General features: G+C 40.4%; 2 protein-coding genes across 2 annotated transcripts in view; one reads left to right on the plus strand and one right to left on the minus strand.

Moving 5' to 3' along the window:
* The window catches only part of acadsb (acyl-CoA dehydrogenase short/branched chain), a 32,573-nt gene extending 30,287 nt beyond the window's left edge, over positions 1–2,286 (minus strand). Inside the window, exon 1 of the mRNA XM_072239473.1 lies at positions 1,944–2,286. Within this exon, the coding sequence (XP_072095574.1) occupies positions 1,944–1,970 (27 nt within the window). The 5' untranslated portion in view covers positions 1,971–2,286. The remainder of the gene's footprint in view (positions 1–1,943) is intronic.
* LOC140185792 (zinc finger protein Pegasus-like) lies at positions 2,268–17,094 on the plus strand. Its single transcript, XM_072239474.1, has 4 exons — positions 2,268–2,588; positions 10,382–10,545; positions 13,872–14,054; positions 16,094–17,094. Exons 2-4 carry the CDS (start codon positions 10,413–10,415, stop codon positions 17,020–17,022), a joined length of 1,245 nt encoding a protein of 414 aa, XP_072095575.1. The 5' UTR covers positions 2,268–2,588; positions 10,382–10,412; the 3' UTR covers positions 17,023–17,094.
* The last annotated feature ends 3,238 nt before the right edge of the window (positions 17,095–20,332 follow it).

Raw genomic sequence — 20,332 nt, forward strand, 5'->3', positions numbered from 1 at the left:
ACACTGAATCTCAATAAATAATAAACAACCTCTTACTCAACCACAGCAAAACCAAGAGGTGGTTATTGATAACAGGAGGAAGAAGTCAGTCCTCATTAGGGGATCGGAGGTGGAGAGGGTCAGTAACTTTTAATTCCTTGGTGTTACTGTAATCAAAGGACATGTCCTGGGACCAGCACGTAAGTGCCATCACAAAGAATGCATGACAATGCCCTTACTTTCTTAGAAGTTTGCACAGATGTGACATGTCATCTATAACTTTGACAAGCTTTTATAGATGTGTGGTGGAGAGTATCCAGATTGGTTGCATCACAGGCTGGTATGGAAACACCAATGCCCAGCAGTGGGAAATTCTCTGAAAAGTGGCAGATTTAGCCCAGTTCATCACAGGCAAAGCCCTCCCTATCACTGACCATATTTACAACAAGCTCTGCCACAAAAAAAGCAAGGACCCTTATCGTCCAGGCCAGAGCCTTGGGTCCCACACCACCAGATTCAGAAACAGCTATTACCCTACAACTATCTGTCTCCTGAACCAGCGTGGAGAACTTCACTACCTCAAGCTGAACTGAATTCACAACTTACAATCAAGGATTCTACAACTCATGTTAACAGTATTATTTATTTACATTTTTATTATTGCTATGATTTGTCCTCTTTTGCACATTGGATGTTTGTCAGTCTTCGTTATGTATAGCTTTTCATAAACTATTTATTTATTTTTCTGTAAAAGCCTGCTAGCAAATGAATTCATTCTAGAACAGTATATGGTGACATACATGTGCCTTGATAACAAGTTTACTGTACTTCGACTTAACTGTAAATCAAAAATTAATACCCCCTTCCTTTATAAAATATCGTTTGGCAAGATATAAATACAAGTTAGTCTGATTCTTAAACGGTAACACAAAATTGAATTGCAGTTTACATCGTCAAATCAAATCATTTATATTTTATTTAACGACAATTTTTATAATGAATAAACCGGAACTGTTATCAGGAGACACAAGAAAGATTGCAAATACTGAAAATCTGGAACAACACAAAATGCTGAAAGGTAGCATAGATAGAGGGAAATGAACAGTCACTTTGGGCAGAGACCGAAAGAAAAAGAGCATCGGAGGGGTTGGTAGGTGATTCTAGATGAAAGCGGGAAGGATGTGAGGTTCGGAGGTGAAAGGTGGAAGACGCATAAGGGTTGGAGAAGCTGGAGTCAGATCGGAGAGGACAGGGGACATTTGGTCGTGTATTTATCTGTAAGATAAGCTTCCGGTCACTTTATTTCCGCCGGGCTAAGAATGCCCGTTTCCATTTCAGAAGCAGTCCGACTCCGACTTTAGTTAACCTGCTAATAAAATCCTCAAGTCTTTATTTAGTCCAAAGAATTCCTGTCTGGTATCTCTTAATCGATTTTGTAGACTCACTTTATCCGAAATCTTGCCGTGCCCGACCTTGAACAGTCCATTGGCAACACCTCCTTTATTCATCTTTTGCACTACTTACTTATTTTCTAACAAAGTTAACTTTTATTTCTGCCGCAAACAATTTTCACAACATATGTCAGTGACAAGAAACCTATTTTTGATTATTTTCTGAAACCGATTACTGCTCAAAGACTTTTTTTTTTAAAAAAAGTGTTTTGGTTGTTATATCCTTCCATGGTCCCACATATTCCTGCCTCTCGATCAATCCATGTGCCGAGGCCTTGTTGTGGAAGCTTTCTTCCATCTTTCAAAAGCACTCTTTGAAATGAGCCTATTCCACCCGTGTTCTTTTATTTCTATTTTCATATATGCGACATTTGCAATTTGGTTCGCTTTTAGCCCAGCTCTAGATGTGATACTCACCTTAAAGCCGCAGGGAACCAAACGATTTGCTTACTTAAACCCCTCAAGTTTACAATAGCAAGCAGCAACTCTGCGAAGGACAGGAACATTGCTCACCTTAGAAAACAACAAGTAACTGGCCATTCCGTCTCTTGCAACAACCGGCGCACGGTGTGTGTGTGTGTGTGTATAACCAGAGAGTGGGGAGAGAGAGAGGTTATTTCCCGTTGTCCTTTACCAAGCGTTGCAAAACCTTGTGCGAAAATAATATATTCAACTAATCGGAAGTCGTCACCTCAGCCACCACCATGTTTTTTTTAACAAAGGATGTGCAGGCTGTAAAGAATAAATATGGTTAGGATTTTTTTAAAAAAGCAGCAGGTATAAGCAGAAGAGGGCGGTGATCGTTGTGCCTTTCGTGGCCAGTTAAAGCAGAAGGCGGCCGGAGGGCGGGCGGCCGAGCCGGCTGTAGGAGGGGTTGCCCAGCATCCCGCCCCGCTGATGTCACTTCCATTCAGCCGCCTGTGCCCGGGCCGAACTGTGACATCGACGCCGGGGCTTTTGTTCCCTCTGCGGTTGAGAAAGACAACAACACAGGGGACGGTTGTATGGTCCCCGGCCCGTGCTGGCGGCAGCGTTCCCCCCTCCCCGAGCGCCCGCTTGCTCTCTCGGCCGTCTCACACGCCCACCCCATCCGCCGTGGAAACGACATGCTTGGATGTTTAAAACCGCTGCCGAGTGGAATTTAAGCCAGAGCGAAAGGTAGGAAAGGGCGGCGGGAGAAGTCCCCTCTCCCCTCCGGTCTGATGGGAGCGTCGTCCCCCTTGTCTGGACCCCGGTTTGAAAGTAAACGGACAGACGCTGCTGAGAACAGAACTTGGAAGCCTCTGTGGTGTTGGGGGAGGGAAAGCTGGTGGCGAGTGAGGCCACTGGTGACGGGTTATCCGACCCCGATCCCAAATTTCCTCTCCTTAAACCCTTCGTGATATTTTTTGTAATTGTTTTTGTTCGTGCTGCATTTCAAAATAACGCGGCCCACTGGACTCCAACTTGATGCGCAACGCCATATGAGTGACGTGTCGGTTCGCCAATGGGCGGAGGGCCTACCTTTGTGTTTGCGGTGGTTGGACCAATGAGGGCGATGGAAGGGCGGGACGTTGGTTGAGGCCGGTTTCATGGAGACATCACAGAAGCCATTTATGAGCCAAAGCTCTCTGATTGCGGGTTGTTTTGGAACCCCCCTTACCAAAATCTCACCGCAGAGCAGTTTGACTGACTTGCATGTAGATAATATGCAAACAAAATTGCCCTATGTGTATTTATTTAATGTGTTCGTCGCAGTCTCCGAATCGTTCTTCTGTCTTGGTCCCTCAGAGGTTGAGACACGAACAGAAGCAATTCAAATCCACGTCTGTACATACAGGGCTTGATATTAAATACCCCAAACCTGTACAACGACCTACCTAACATGAGTAGACATTCAAAAAATGGGCAACAAAAACATGTAACCACAGGTTCTATCGTGCATCGAAGCTTCTGACGATTTGAATAATATAGGAGACAGAACAGCAGAAACCTGTTAATTTAAATATCTTAAAATAATGAAAATGGACAGAAATATATTAACTTATAAAAGAAAATACACTACAGATTGATAGAAAACTGGAGGTTAATATATTTTAAAATGTTACCCCTGAGTTGTCCTTTTGAAAATAAAATGCTGTATTTGTAGTAAAGAAAACGCTGCAAAGACAAACCCTGATGCTGGGAATTTGAAAGTAGTAGACTGGGTAACAGCTGTAAAGATGTTTTGTTCGTCGATAATATAAATATAATTGATGGGAATGAAATGGACTGTTAAGGAAGAAAAGCCTCAAGTACAGACATCCCACCCTACAAAAACTCATTTCAGGGAGGTAGCACCACCATCCCTCCCCCCCCCAACCCCCCGTCGACCTCCAAGGGTGTATGTATACAGGACATTTGATTATGAAAGAACACGACAATTTATTTGATCACATATTGAAGCTATTTACATGTATATAAATATATACTTTGAGTATTTTGTTGGCAGTCTCAATGCTAATAGCTAAATGCTAATGCAAATAGCTTTTCTATTCCTTTTGCAAACTTCCCTTGTACTGTGATGTGGCTTGCTTGGCAGATTTGAGCATTTTGCCGGAAGTCCCAACCTCCTAGCAGTCTGTGTCAATTAATTTGTTAATTTTGCAAAACATCAGATTCACAATTATATTTTATTATCATGGAGTCATTTTTTTTATTCTATTACACCTTTAAGCAAGTGTACAGGGAGTTTGGCCTCATCACGTAGGACATCGATAGAGTATCTCCTTAGCAGCTAGCCAGCTAGTTTAAATAACGTTAGCTATGCTAATGAACGAATGACACCTGTTAAACTCACCTCAATGTGTCTTTTACAGTCTTAACCCACCATGGGCAATAGAAAAGTCACTGTTACAAACAGTGCAGTGAGCAACACTGTCATTATTTTTGACCCCTATTAGGCAGGGGTACACTTCAGTGTAGTCTGGGGTGAAGTATGTTTTATATTTTCTTTTTTTGGAACGCTCTGCCATGGCGCTGCAGGACACTAAACTGAACTGATGGACAATGAATGAAAGAGAGAGAGAGAGGTCGACTGTAAAGCCTGCCCACAAAGAAAACTGATAGGTCTACTTAGCACAAAGAGAGACCAATCAGGATTCTGTGTCTCTCTCAAAAAAAAATATCAATTTCTGGGATATTGTATATAACTTGTGGGCATCAGGGAGCCGCTATCAATATGTGGGAGACTCCCAGAACTTCCAGGAGAGGTGGGATGTCTGCAAGTGGAAGGATGGTCCTGAGAAGGCATCTGAGATCACAACAATGGTGTACTGCACAGTTGGATTTGCAGAATGAAAGGCTGAAAAGACAGCAAGAATAGTGAGGCTGTGCTTGTGTTTATAAAACAAGCTGATTGACTCCATGGAGGGGATGGAAAAATGGTTGTGTTTCCAATGCTTGAAGAATCTGGAAAAGTTAAGATAATTTAAAAAAAAAGTTAGAAGCGATTTACTAGGGCGGGAATACATAACAAAAATAGGAGCAAGGAAAGGCCATTTCTTTCTTCAACCCTGTTAGTAGTTTGTGGCTGTCCTTTGACCTGGATTCCATTTTCCAACACGATCCCCATATACTCAGTTCTCTTAATATCTATAAATCTATTGATCTTTGTTGTGAATGATGTCAATGATTAAGCTTTCAGAGAATTCAGAAGATTCACCACTCCCTGCGTGAAGTTATTTCTCATTTTAATTCTACCTTCTATTTTAAAAGCACGATTCCTGATTCTGAACTCCTTAGGCAAGAGAATCATTCTCCCAGCATTAGATCCATCAAACTCTGATGAAATTTGTTAGTCTGAATGAGTTGTTCTTTTCATTCTTCTAAATTATATTAAATACAGTCCTAGTCTACTTGATCTATCCTCGTCAGCAAATCTAGCAACCCTTGAACCAGTACAGTAAATTTTGCTGCTCTATTGTAAGGCTATCTTACAATATGTATAGATACCAAAATTATACACAGTACTCCAAGATGGCATCTTTAGTCCTGTATTTAAATCCTTTCATAGTAAAAGCCAACATACTAACTGCCTGTCCGTGTACAAGCTTTCAGTGACTTGTGTACGTGAACACCCTTGGAACATTACCTTAACTGTCACAATTTAAAAATACTGTTTTTCTGTTTTGTGCGTCAAAGCTAGTAACTTCACATTTTCAATATGACATTGCATTTTCCATGTTCTTGAACACTCATTCAATTTATGGTTTCTATAAATCCTCTTTTAACCCCCCTGCTTATAGTTCCCCATAGTTGTGGCAGACTTGACAATATCGCATTTGTGATCCCCTTGGCCTAATTGTGTTTATAGATAGTGAATAACTGGGGCGCAAGAATCAGAGACACTCAATCTTTGCTCTCAGTCCAATCGCCAATTTTGAATCCAGGTTAGTACATACCATCTTCATGAGCTCTCTAGAAAAATTACCTTGATGAGTTTAGTTGGAGCAAATCTGGATTATACAATGGCCGAGGGTGAATAAGAAAGATGATAGTAGCCCACAGTAAGAATACTTCAAGTACTTGAAAAGGCACTGAACTGGTTCATCCAAAGTCAGACAAATGAATCAAAAGTAATGATGGATGTGGAGTTGATAAATGGTAGAGAGATATTCTACATGCTGTTAACTTGAGTGTAATTTGGCCCTGTGTCAAGAGAAGATGAAGCAATGAACACAAACAGTGTTCTAGAGATGGCTGTTATAGTTGCTTCATGACAAGAAAATGTTAATGATTTTTTAAATTTATATTTATTTGAAATTTCATGATCTGAGAGTTTTAAATTTATCTCTGCAGGTATGTACTTCTGGAGAACTAAACCCAGATTTTCTTTGTTTACTTCTACAGTTGTTCTATATTTTTCTGTAGGTGTGGAGGGAAGCTCCTGACTGAGTTGGGATTGCAGAGTGAATTTTGTCAAGAGCTCTATGTTCTGGAATTTAATAAATTAAATTGTGATTTTAGGCAAATTAGAGATCAATGAGAGGAAATCACAGTCATGTTAAATGAGCTAAATGGACTATTTTGTTATCTTTCCTGAATTTTAGTTGTAGTCTGTCCACAAATTCACCAGCAACAAGATAGTAGTAATTAACTTGTTTATATCAATAAGAAGAGGGGTATCACAGAGGTGTGGGTCATGGGTGTGATGCTCATGACAATATGAATGAATACATCCTAAGATGTGCTGGTGATATCCTGGCAGCCCATCTGGGGTTGATCAGGACATGGCTTCTATTCCAGCAGCATTGGCCCATGGGTCATACCTCTTGACCCAGAGCCATCTGGATGCTCGCTCAGCAGCCTCTGTGACAGTCCTGATGGCTCTTTTCTTTGCAGCCCTGGTAATGCCAAGGAGAGAGTTGGTTCTGCAAAGCGAGCAACCAGCAAAACCTCCACACCCCACCTCTACAGGCTCCGACTGTGCCCTCCACCCTGTCTCTGACACTGCTCTATGAGCTCCTGGGATTTGGCTCTTATATATTTATAACCATATAACAATTACAGAACGGAAACAGGCCATCTCGGCCCTTCTAGTCCACGCTGAACTCTTACTCTCACCTCGTCCCACTGACCTGCACTCAGCCCATAACCCTCCATTCCTTTCCTGTCCATATAGCTATCCAATTTAACTTTAAACGACAACATCGAACCTGCCTCAACCACTTCTGCTGGAAGCTCGTTCCACACAGCTACCACTGTCTGAGTAAAGAAGTTCCCCCTCCTGTTACCCCTAAACTTTTGCCCTTTAACTCTCAACTCATGTCCTCTTGTTTGAATCTCCCCCACTCTCAATGGAAAAAGCCTATCCATGTCAACTCTATCTATCCCCCTCAATTTTAAATACCTCTATCAAGTCCCCCCTCAACCTTCTATGCTCCAAAGTATAAAGACCTAACTTGTTCAACCTTTCTGTGTAACTTAGGAGATGAAACCCAGGCAACATTTTAGTAAATCTCCTCTGTATTCTCTCAATTTTATTGACATTTTGTGTGTGATATATATACATACACACACACATACTTACATCTTTTGTGTGTGTGTATATATGGTATCTCATATTTTGATTGAAGTGAAAATTATGAACTTCTAAAGTTTAAAGAATGTTTTCTTCAAAGGTTTTGAAGCTATTAAGAACTATTGAGGTGGATTAAAAAAACTGTTGAACGGAGAATCTATGGAAAATTGGCACAATCTAGAATGTGGAATTTAATCTCTTGGAACTTGAATTTCTTTTTTGCAAATGACAATAATATCAAATGTTAAATTTAAAGTCTGAGGTTGATATCTCTTTTTGCTATGGGGAATAAAATCAAAAAAATTTAAGTTTTTGAACATCAGCGGTTTCATTGAAAGGTATGATATGTTTGAAGAACGAGTCAACCTTTATCCCCAAAAACCCAGGGATGCTTTCCCAGACACAAGAAATGAAAATGTCCAGGATTTATTGCCGGCTAAAAGGATTTACAGTCAACTAAGTCTGATAACTAGTGTGAGCAGTATTTCATTATCCAGATATTTCCTTTTGCATTCTCAAACAAAATTACTCCTAAATAAAGAGTTTGGACTTAAGTTTAGTTCATAATTGAGAATTATGTAATTAATTCTTGGGCAGATCTCAAGAAATCACAGTACTGCACTACATATTTTAGCGCCACAGAACAGAAACGGGTCCTTTGGCCCATCTGGTCCATGCCAAACTATTAATCTGACTGGTCCTGATGACCCTACACCCGGACCATAGTCTTCTATACCCATCCCATCCATGTACCTATCCAAAATTCTCTTAAACGTTGAAATCAAACTTGCATCCACCACTTCTGCTGGTAGCTCGTTCCACACTCACACCACGTCTGACTGAAGAAGTTCCCCTCGTGTTCCCCTTAAACATTTTACTTTTCACTTTTAACCCATGGCCTCGAGTTCTAGTCTCACCCAAACTCAGTTGAAAAAGCCTGCTTGCATTTACCCTATCTATACTCCTCATAATTTTGTATACCTCTATCGAATCTCCTCTCGTTCTCCTATGCTCTAGGGAATAAAGCCCCAACCTTTTTGTCTTTTCCTTATAAATCAGGTTCCCAAGTATGGTGGCAACCTTGTAAATTTTCTCTGCACTCCTTCAATCTTATTGACATCTTTCCTGTAGCTAGGTGACCAGAACTGCAACTAGTACTCCAAATTAGGCCTCACCAACATCTTATACAACTTCAACATAACATCTCAACTCCTGTACTCAATATTTTTGATTTATGAAGGCCAATGTGCCAAAAGCTGTATTTACGACCCTACCTACCTGTGATGCTACTTTCAAGGAATGATGGACCTGTATTCCCAGATCCCCTGTTCTACTGCACTCTTCGATGCCTTACTGCTCACTGTGTAAGTCCTACATTGGTTTGTCCACCCAAAGTGCAACAGCTCGTGTTTGTCTGCATTAAATTCTACCTGCCAGCTTTCATCCCATTTTTCAGCTGGCCCAATCCCGCTTCGAGTATTGATAGCCTTCCTCGCTGTCCACTATGCCCCCAGTTTTGGTATCATCCACAAATTTGCTGATCCAGTTTACTATATTGCCATCTAGATCATTGACCAATCCCTGCAACACACCATTTGTTGTAGGCCTCCAGTCAGAGAGGCAACTGTCTACTACCATTCTCTGGCTTCTGCAAAGCCAATATCTAACGTAATTTACTACCTCATCCTGAATGCCAAGTGATTGAACCTTTTTGTCCAACCTCCCACGCAGGACCTTGTCAAAGGCCTTTCTGAAGTCTATGTAGACAACATCCACTGCCTTGCCTTATCAACTTTCCATTACATTTATAAATTTATTGGATATCTTTTTAATAATAACTGCAAAAAGGTAAAACATTTCCTCAAATTATATAATTTATTTTGCAAATCTTTGTGTTTCCAGTGATGCAGTTGTATTGTCTCGTCTGTTATAGCTGATATAAATGCAACACATCACAAAATTAGTAGTCAACCTAGTTTTTAAGAAGCTTTGGGAAAAATATTTGACCAAAGCAACACATGTAAAATACTGGAGGAACTCAGCAGGTCATGCAACATCTATGGAAATGAGTAAATAAGTTGATGTTTTGTAGCGAGATCCTTCTTCAGGACTGAGAAGGAAGGGGGAAGACGCTAGAATAGAAAGATGGGTGGAGGGAAAGGAGGCAAGCTGGAAGGGGATGGGTGAAGCCAGGGGTTGGAAAAGGTCAAGGGCTGGAGAAGAAGGAATCTGATAGAGTGGACCATAGGAGACAGGGAAGGAAGAGGGGACCCGGGGGAGGTGATAGACAGGTGAGGAGAAGAGGTGAGGCCAGAGTGGGAAATGGAAGAAGAGGGAATTTTTTTTCTGCAAGGAGAAATCAATATTAATGCCATAAGGTTGGAGGCTACCCAGATGGAATATCAGCTGTTGCTCCTCCACCCTGAGGGTGGCCTCATATTGGCACAACACTTGACCTGTTGGGTACTTCCAATAAGTATTTCCAAAATGGTTTTAATAATGGACCCCCGTTCCCAAAAGCATCATATAGAAGTGTTAATGCATATAAAAGCAGGTAATGTTAATCTGAAGGCAAAAGATTAATCTGGATGTTGGAATTCTGTGATGTGAAAAGAATATAGTGGAAATGCATGATGTGGGAATTTCCAGTATTTCTTACATTAAGAGAAATGAAGTTCTGGACATTAACAATATATGGTAATTGTAATTTCAGTTCTAGAAATAAGTCACAGGTGAGAATGGGTCAATTATAGCAACGTCATATGATCCTTAGAAAAATAAAATCTTAAGAAACTTGCTGTGGATTTAAGCTGATAAGCAAAGTTTTCTTAATGTATTCTAATCTTAATAATGTGAGTAAACAGCAGTTCACTGTGCAAATCTAAAAGAAAATATGGTAACTTTCCTTTAGGAATTAAAGGTCTTCAATCAAAATCAGGAATATGCGAGAAAAGAGAAATGATTCTGTAGATTTCGTCAAGGATTTTCAAGAGTATCTCACTCAACAAACACAGCATGTAAACATGATTTCTGGTTCAGTTTGCAATGAAAAGGAACCGGAATTACTTCAGCCTGGTAAGAAAATGGCTAGTTTACTAATATATAAATGGTACAGGTCGACCTTCACTAATCCAGCACCACTGGAACCTGAGGAGTGCCGGATTAGTGAAATTGCCGAATTACAGAAGGATCAAGTTAAGCAATAGCTAACCTTCACTAAATGCTGAATTACAGAAGGATCACATTAAGCATACTTGGTGCTGGATTATCAAAGGAACTGGATTACAGGTAGTTGGATTAGTGAAGGTCGACCTGTATTAGTGTTCAAGAGGCTTTAAGCATTATAATGCTAATCCTACCATTTATTTTCAATATAACATTATTGAAAATATCACTCTGAAACATCTCAATTATGCACTTTTGGTCATTTCACATAATTATCATCTCAGGGGTGTTTCTTTTTCATGTACTGTACTCAAGAGTCCTTAAATCTTTCAGGGGAATGAATCTCCTAAAAGTACATGATGAGGACTATGTGACTTTCAAACCCCATGATGTGGTCAAACTATTGTTACCTTTTGAAATGGCCTAGTAAAACCATGTAGTTAGGGGATGTTTTGGATGTGTACTAAATACCAGTCTGAGAAGCGACTCCTAAATCCTACAAATGAGTAAATTTTAAAAAAACCCAAAGCAGTCCAAAATGGTGTAAAGTTCCCTCTCGTTATGTGGTGTCTCTCTTTATCCATCTGGTCTCTTCAACAGCTTTTGGTAGTCATCCCCACCATTCTCCCTCTCTATCTAGCTTGTTTCCAGTTTTGCCTGTCCAATTGTAATTATTTGTATAGTTTTAATTCCCTCATTGAACCATTACCTCACACCTTTGAAGAATCTTGGCTACTTTGTAGTGCTTGTTCGGAGCATATTCAGAGGCAAAGCTTACATACTCTGCCTTTAAGGTCAGAATTTCGGCAGGCTCCATTAGGGATTTAATGAATAATAGGCTGGGTATGACAGTGGGCATGAACACAGTGGGTTGAGGGGGCCTGTTTCTATGCTGTACAACTCTATGACCAATAGCAGTTATCACAAAGCTCTTTGTAGGCCTTGTTGTGCTATACAACTCCTGTTTCCTACAGCAGCTTTATTGGCTATTAAGAATGTGGGACCTTTCAAGAAATGAAAATCCAAGTTTGTACTTTTCTCTATTTTTACGTATTACCTTATCCTGACAATGTCTTTCTTTAAGACTCCCCTTACAGTCTAACATTTATTCATGCTTTTATATTGCCCTGTGAATTTATCAAAGTGAATTTATTATCCAAGTACTGTATATATATGTACTATGTACAATCCTGAGATACATTTTCTTTCTGGCATACTCAATAACTCTATAGAGAATCAATGAAAGACCGCACCAACTTTGTGCAAAAGATGACAAACTGTGCAAATACAAAATATATAATAATTATAAATGGGCAATAAATATCTAGAACATGAGATGAAGAGTTCTTGATGAGTCTATTGGTTGTAGGAACATTTCAATGATGGGGCAAGTGAGGTTGAGTGAAGTTGCCTCTTTGGTTCAAGAGCCTGATGGTTGAGGGGTAGTAATGGTTTCAAAACCCGGTGGTGAGAATCCTGTGGCTCCTGTACCACCTTCCTGATGGCAGCAGTGAGAAGAGAGCATGGCCTGGGTGGTGGCGGACCCTGATGATGGATGCTGCTTTCCTGAGACAGGGTTTCACGTAGATGTGCTCAATGGTGGGGAGGACTTTACCTATAATTGACCGGGTCACATCCACTACTTTTTGTAGGATATTTCATTCAAAGACATTGGTATTTCCATACCAGGCTGTGATGCAACCAGTCAATATACTCTCCACTACACATCTATAGAGGTTTGTGGAAGTTTTAGATGTCACACCAAATCTCTAAGGAAGTAGAGGTGCTGCTAATACTTCCTTTGTAATTACACTTACATGTTGGGCCCAGGACAGGATGTCCAAAATAATAGAGGAATTTAAAGTTGCTGACCCTCTCCACCTAGATTAAGAGAGTTACTGGAGTTACGTTTGTTTTATATTTCTGCTCACCATTTTATACTGTGAGTTTCAGATTGATTTGTCATGTGCATTATATATCTGTCAAGATTTTGCCAAATCAAAAATTAACTTTCTGCAATTAATTCCAGCTTATCTTATTTTTATATATTTTGAATGCATGTATCTCACATGTAAAGGCATCCGTTAGTCTTGCGAGACCATAGATCTGCGCCTGGAAAGTCTTCACTCTCCAGGGCGCAGGCCTGGGCAAGGTTGTATGGAAGACCAGCAGTAGACCATGCTGCAAGTCTCTCCTCTCCACGACACCAATGTTGTCCAAGGGAAGGGCATTAGGACCCATACAGCTTGGCACCAGTGTCATCACAGAGCAACGTGTGATTAAGTGCCTTGCTCGAGGACACAACACGTTCCCTCGGCTGGGGCTCGAACTCACGACCTTCAGGTCGCTAGTCCAATGCCTTAACCACTTGGCCACAACTATCTATCAGGGATTCATGTTTATTGGGTGAGAACTCGTTGGGGAATGCCAACAATTTCACATTAAGCTGCTCACATTTACCTTGCTCATTTCTGGGAAGAAGCTCAGGACTTCCACATGAATGCTGAAGTCTGGAACTTGCTATCTAGGTATTGCTGGTGATGCCAGACAGCATATGTACATTGAACTTTGCACAAAAGCCATTACAGTATAGTGTTGTGAACTTGCTGCAGTTCTTTAGTTGTTAGTATTGGGTAATCTGCCACAAAACCTGCACCAGTTTAGACTTGACATTGAAACAGGGAATTATTTTTAAGTGACTCAAATTTTACTTACTTTTTTGAAAATTTTTTGGACATTACTAACATTCAAAAGATTTTAGTCATTAACCACTATTAAAGACTGGGACATGACTTTGCCAAGCAGCTTTCAGCTAATTCAAGGATGAGGCCTTGATCCAACACACTTGCACAGAACCTTGGCATTTCGGCTTGAATTGCACTGAAACGCACGCCCAGTTGATTTTGGTGGATCGGCGAAAGACAAGGCTGTAACTTCTGCAAATGTTGGAAGGTCAAGCTATAGTTGAGCAATACAGTGATTAGTGATAACTTTCAAACATCCAAAACAAAATTGTCTTTAGTTTTTACAACCTTACATTTTCCATTTACGTTTAGTACACTAGGCTGCTATTTTCTTCCCAACATTCCCATAACCTCCCTTGTGCGTATGCCCACAGCAAGAAAAGTGAACATAAATGCTCCCATAGCCCAAATGAACAGAATGCAACAATTAGTTTCTTAAAGTTTGTATTTTTATGTAACAACTTTATAAATTATTTGTATTTTCATTGGCAGCTGGAACAGAAAATCATCAAAATGGAGTCCATCATGCTTCTGTTGAGGTTTCCCTCGATGATGGCTCTGGGATGATGGGAGAAGGGCCGGAAAGAACGGCTGATGGAAAATTGAAGTGTCAGTATTGTAACTATGCAAGCAAAGGGATAGCACGACTTATGGAGCACACCAGAATGCACACGGGTAATAGACTGCACAGTAAATTTGTTTATACATTTTAAATGACAACAGCTATTGTAATGTTTGAGCCGATCAGACAAATTCTTGTGAGATGGCTAATAAACTATTAGAAGAAAAATATAACCGCAGATGCAAGGAAGCCAAAATGTAAAGTGTTGGTAATACTTGGGTCAGGTTACATCTGTACAGGAATAGCTGATGTTTGAGGTCTTTGATTCTTCATGGCATGTGGATTAGCTGAAATATTGAGGATTGTTTAATGGGCATGAAAAAGACCTGCTGTAAATGAATTGCCTTTAACTTGGTACCACAAGAATTGGTGCTTGGTCCATGGGTGACTTATTACCTACCTGAATGCTGGAGGAGGATTATGCATCCAGGTTTGCTGCTGATACAAAGCGAGATTGGCACAAGTTATGGGAGGGATACAATATATCAAACAACCGTAGACAGGAATGTGGCTGTTGCAGCAGCATGCGAAAATATTTCAGCATGTGATAAGTTATTTCAGGTGGTAAATTTAAAATGGCAAAATTGCAAATTTATGTTATTCGGAGGAATCAAAGTATCTTTGTCCTTGAACCAAAGCCAGTATACAGATAAGAGTTTGTGTTTGGGATAGTAAATGGCATGTTATTCTTTACTATACAAGGAAAGTAGTAAAAGAGGTCTTCTTGTATTATATTGGGTTCAGCTCATTTCCTAATCTTGAAAATATTTTTGCCTTGGAAGTAGTGTAACACAAGTTCAGTTAGACTACTTACTGAAGTGATAGAGCAAACTGGCTTCGCCTTTTCTGGAAATTTAAAAGCAGAGCAATCTTAGTGGAACAATTAAGTCTTAATTGAGAGCAACATCTGGAGCTTTTGATGAATGCTTGCATTAATGCTGGAATTGAGCATGTTTCACCATTCAAATTCTTGTGTGGGCCTAAGCTTGTGGCAGTATCTCCTGACCTGCTGCCAGCTGCTGCTGCCCCCTGCTGATTAATTCCTTGGTGTAGTGTGACCTTCCACAAACCTGATGGATGTGCTAGTTTTTAAATGGTCCAAGTTTTTGAATGCTTGAACATCAAAAACATTCAATAGCATTTAATCAGTCCATTTTGACAACTATTGAGCAAGGGTGAAGCTGTCAGTGTTCTGAGATTGTGTGAGATTGCCTTCCCTGAGACAACTCAGTGCTGTGCTCTGCTATGCCAACATGCTGGAAGTACACCCACACTCCCAGTAGAACTTCACACTTGGGTGAAGATGAAAGAAACAGTGTGGCTCAGGTTAGCAGCTGTCAATCCCCTCAATAAAAAAAATCTGGCACAGTGATTTTCTTTAACCAGATAATCTAGAACTAGGTGTCATCATCTTTGAGTGTAGTCAAGAATGAGACAAGACACCTACTGTCAAAGGGCAGTGAATCTTTGAAACTCTCTCAGAATAGTGGCCATTTGTTGAGTATAATATTAGATCTGTTTATTTTCTAATCCTTAGGGTTGTTCCAGGGATCAGGAATGATGAGCAGTCTTAATTCCAAGATTTCAAGTTATTTTAGAGTAAAACAAACATACAAATACTAAGCAAACTAATCAAAGAGCTGAGAAAAGATGCTAAGAGGGGAATTAATGCTAAAACAAAGAATAAAGATGGTGCTTCTAAAAACCTATCACTTCTATAGATAAGATCAGGAAATTCCTTAGAATTCAAGAAGTTAATAGGATGCCAAATTAAAACATGTGGTTCAAAGTGCTAATACTTAGCCAGGGAAAAAGGTGATAAACCGTTAGTTTAGCTGCCATTCCGCTTTCTGCCAGTGTGAAAAATACATGAGTTTGTTTAAAAAGTACAAATCTTATAAAAAAAGTATTATTTTTTTAAAAAGTGGTTTCCAACAATGATAGGTTAAGATTTTTTTTGAATTACAATACGGTGTAGTAAGAATGTGCTGAAACCAAACAGTTGGGCTTATTACAGAGGAGCAGGCTTAAATGTTCAAATGACTGAGTTTGACTCTTAATTTATAGTGTTCTTTTGTTCTTTCCAATACAGGTGAGAAGCCCCACAGATGTCATTTATGCCCATTTGCTTCAGCTTATGAGCGTCACCTTGAAGCACACATGCGCTCACATAGAGGTGAAAAACCATACAAATGTGAGCTTTGCTCATTCCGTTGCAGTGATCAAAGTAACCTGTCTCACCATCGTAGACGCAGACATAAACTTCTCCCGCTAAAAGGACGCAGGACGTCATTAACCAATAAAAGAATGATGGGAATCTTGCAGAAAAAGTCTGGCTACACCCTGAGTTATGGAAGAAGACCGATGATTAATTTCAGCCCTCCACCAATGCTGGTGCAGAAGACAGATTACCTTGATGAATTTTCTCATAACATATCAGCTGAATCTTATGAAGGTCTGGGAAAGGCACAGACTAGTGGAATCTCAAGGGACGTACAGGACATGGTTGATAATCCATTAAACCAGCTATCTGCCTTAGCTGGCCAGCTCTCCAGCCTTGCACATGACGACCAAGCTCCAGTATCTTCAGATGTGGCATCCTGCAGGGATGAAAAACCATATGTGGTACAACATTCTATAGCACCAACAGTTACCACCGTGGTTTCTAGTGTGGCACAAAGCTCATCCAATGCTAGTCCTGATAGACATCCAGTGCATAATCAGAGGAACTTAAGTCCTGTAGCAGGTCCAAGTAGTGAACGCAGTGCTCACATGAGCTCGCCTTGCATGACGAACAGCCAACGTAGCACTCCTACTCCTCCAATTCAAGTGCAGGATCCCCAGCTTTTACATCATTGCCAACACTGTGACATGTATTTTGCAGACAATATCCTTTATACCATTCATATGGGATGCCATGGTTATGAGAACCCATTTCAATGTAACATATGTGGATGCAAATGTAAAAACCAATATGACTTTGCTTGTCATTTTGCCAGAGGCCAGCATAAGCAAATTTAATGTTATTTGTATTAATAAAGCATTTAAATTGATCAGAATTTTTTTTTGAAAGAAAGAAGCTTTATCCTGTATAAAACTATTACTCAAATTGGTTTATATTTTAAAATCTAAAAATACATACTAGTGAAATTTTCTTGCGTTTTCCAAGCCACCAGTGTTTTAATTCCATTGCTTGGTCTATTCTTTCTGTCCTGAGCCAATTTTAAAACTTGAAACTGGAAGCTATCACGTGCAGTGGGAAAAATAATATTTGCAAATAGATAAAAAGATAAAAGACCGTGAAAGGAACTTGCATTTTCTCCAACCTATTTTCCCCTTAAGTTGTTGGCATATGGTGTGGAATCAGTTGAAGGCGCTCATTTAAAACAAGATGGCAATAACAGGGTGGTCCACATTCATGCTGTTCTGAGTATGATTCCGAAGTAACATGCACTGAATCTTTCTAACAAATGTGCACTATCCAGCTTGTAGTTGCCAAATTGCTGTGTTTCTAATGCTGTTCTGCCTAAATTTAAATTGTAAAGAATTTAGAACTGTTTCTTGGGTGTCACTAAAGATGATTACAGTAAATTAATAACATCGAAGTCCTATTTTGGAATCAGTTTATACTTATAAAACATGGAAAAATTCAAACCTTGGATACTATAAAGATAGTCTTCGTGTAATTAAATATTCCTCATTAGGATCTAGTGCTTTCCCAGCGTATATGATGAATAAACACTTCTCCGGCTTCCAACCAGGTACAGGTATCGATTCTAACTGACATTTCAAAGACAATCTCCGCCATCTTCATCAGGGATGATGCCTGGGTGTGTCTAGTCCGGTAGTATTTATACCCCCCCATAGTGCGTCCCTTCTGATTGGTTAGTCCTCATCCAATTAGGTTTCTGCTCTCCCACTTCGTTTGTAATCAAATTCTAGCTCTTACTAGAATTGAACTGACTTTATTTCTCTAATCATTCATGTACATGAGGAGGAAAAATCTTTGTTACGTCTCTGTGCAATTTATAGTAATTTGTAATAAATAGTATGTACAAACGTTTGTACAACAGAGCAGCCAATATAGCTTGGAAAATACAATTGTCAGCATGAATTAATCAGTCTGATGGCCTTGTGGAAGAAGCTAGCCTGGAGCCCGTTGGGCCCTGGCTTTAATGCTGCGGTACCATTTCCCGGATGGTAACAGCTGGAACAGATTGTGGTTGGGGTGACTTGGGTCCCCAATGATCCTTCGGGCCCTTTTTACACAGCTGTCTCTGTAAATGTCCTGAATAGTGGGAAGTTAACACGTACGGATGCGCTGGGCTGTTTGCACCACTCTCTGCAGAGTGCTGCCAATCTGGATGCTCTCAATTATGCCCCTGTAGAAAGTCCTTGGGATTTGGGGACTCATGCCAAACTTCTTCAACTGTGTGAGATGAAGGAGGCGCTGTTTTGCTCTTTTCACCACACAGCCGGTATGTACAGACGACCTGAGGTCCTCTGTGATGTGTATACAGAAGAACTTAAAGTTGTTCACTCTCTACCCCAGATCCATTGATGTCAAGAAGGGTGAGCCTGTCTCCATTCCTCCTGTAGTCCACAATCAGCTCCTTTGTTGAGTGAGATTTCATCTTTGTAAAAATTCTTTTCCTCTAGTTTTATTTCAATGGCTTCCTTTACTAGGCAGTCTCAAAAGCCATTGGTGCAGGACAGTAGCCTTGTGCCATTGAAGTCAATCCTACGGCCATTGTGAATGCATTGTTCTGCTACCACTGATTTCTCTGGGTAACCCAAATGGATACACCTCCTGTGCTCCTTAATGAAGCCTTCCACCATGCATCTCATCTGGGTGATATATGCTGCTCTGCATTCACAGGGAATCCTGTAAATGCCAGCCAACCTGAGGCCCAGATCATCTTTGACCTGCATAAGCTGTGACTTGAACTTCCTTACAGGTTTGTGGATGGTATTAATCCAGTATTCCTTCAGGATCCTGGTGATCCTTGCAGAAACTGTGGAAATATAGAGAAGACAGGTGATAGCTATGGGTTCTTCCTTGTTAGGTTTCCAGGTTTTTTCCTCAGCCCTTTTAAGGGCCCGATTGATTTCCTTCACCTTGTAGCCATTCTGTAAGAATGTCGTGCGTAATTTTGTTTCCTTGGAGACTCTCCAGGTCCAAAATAGGTTTTGCGTGGTCAATTGAAGCAGAAAGAACTGCTGTATATTTGGAGGCATGATGGTGGCTGTTATTGTTGAGGTACAAGTCCGTGTGAAAGGGCTTCCGACAGATGCCATGTCTGAGGCTACCATCTGGTTTCTGTCTTATTAGAATGTCCAGGAATGGGAAGTAACCATTCTTCTCCATCTCCATCGTAAATTGAATGTATACTGTTCAGATGGTCGTGGAGCTGCTGGAATTCCGGGAGTCCATGACTCCACGCTATGAAGGTATCATTGACGTATCTGAAGCAGAATTTGGTGAGTAAGGGTGATGAACTCAGAGCCCACTCCTCAAAAGTCCTCCATGCAGAAATTAGCAATAGCCAGCAACAAGGGCAAACCCATGATCACTCTGTCTGCTTGTTCATAGTAGTTCCCATTATATCCCCTTATATTTAAACTTACCCTTGCAACAGCGTACTTCTATATAGAGGAACTATCATCATGAAAACCCGTATCAAGGAGCATGGGAGATGTATCTGGGTTACACGGAGAAATCAGCAGTAGCAGAACATTGCATTCACAATGGCCATAGGGTCGACTTCAACAGCATAAAACTACTGTGTCACAAGGTAAAGGAAGCCATTTAAATAAAACTAGAGGAAAAGAATTTTGACAAAGACAAAGGTCTCGCTCTTAGTAAGAAATGAAATTCGGTTGTGAACAATGTGGGAGAGCGGAAACCTGATTGGGTGAGGACTGGCCAATCAGGAGGGACGGGCTACAGGGTACAAATACCACCAGACTAAATGTGCCCTGGCATCATCCCTGATGAAGATGGCAGAGTTTGTGATAGAAACGTCAATTATAATTGATATCTGTACCCGGTTGGAAGCCTGAGAAGAGTTCATTCATTCCTCATTATTTTTCACTTTTTTTTTGCTCTTGACTTTGTTTTGCAGATACCCTAGGTCTTGATTTCTTAATCATTCCCCCCCCCACCCTGCCCCAGGATTAACTTCTACCCATGTGTAGTCATGAGATGAAGATTGAAGCATGAGTTGTTATCTTTACTGACGCATCCCGAGGTCTTTACAGTTGTATACTGAAAGAGCAACTTGTCCAGCTAAATACTAATTAATTTTGAGATTTTTAAATTTTAAATCAC

This window comes from Mobula birostris, chromosome 21, assembly GCF_030028105.1.
Source record: "Mobula birostris isolate sMobBir1 chromosome 21, sMobBir1.hap1, whole genome shotgun sequence".
NCBI classification, from domain to species: domain Eukaryota; kingdom Metazoa; phylum Chordata; class Chondrichthyes; order Myliobatiformes; family Myliobatidae; genus Mobula; species Mobula birostris.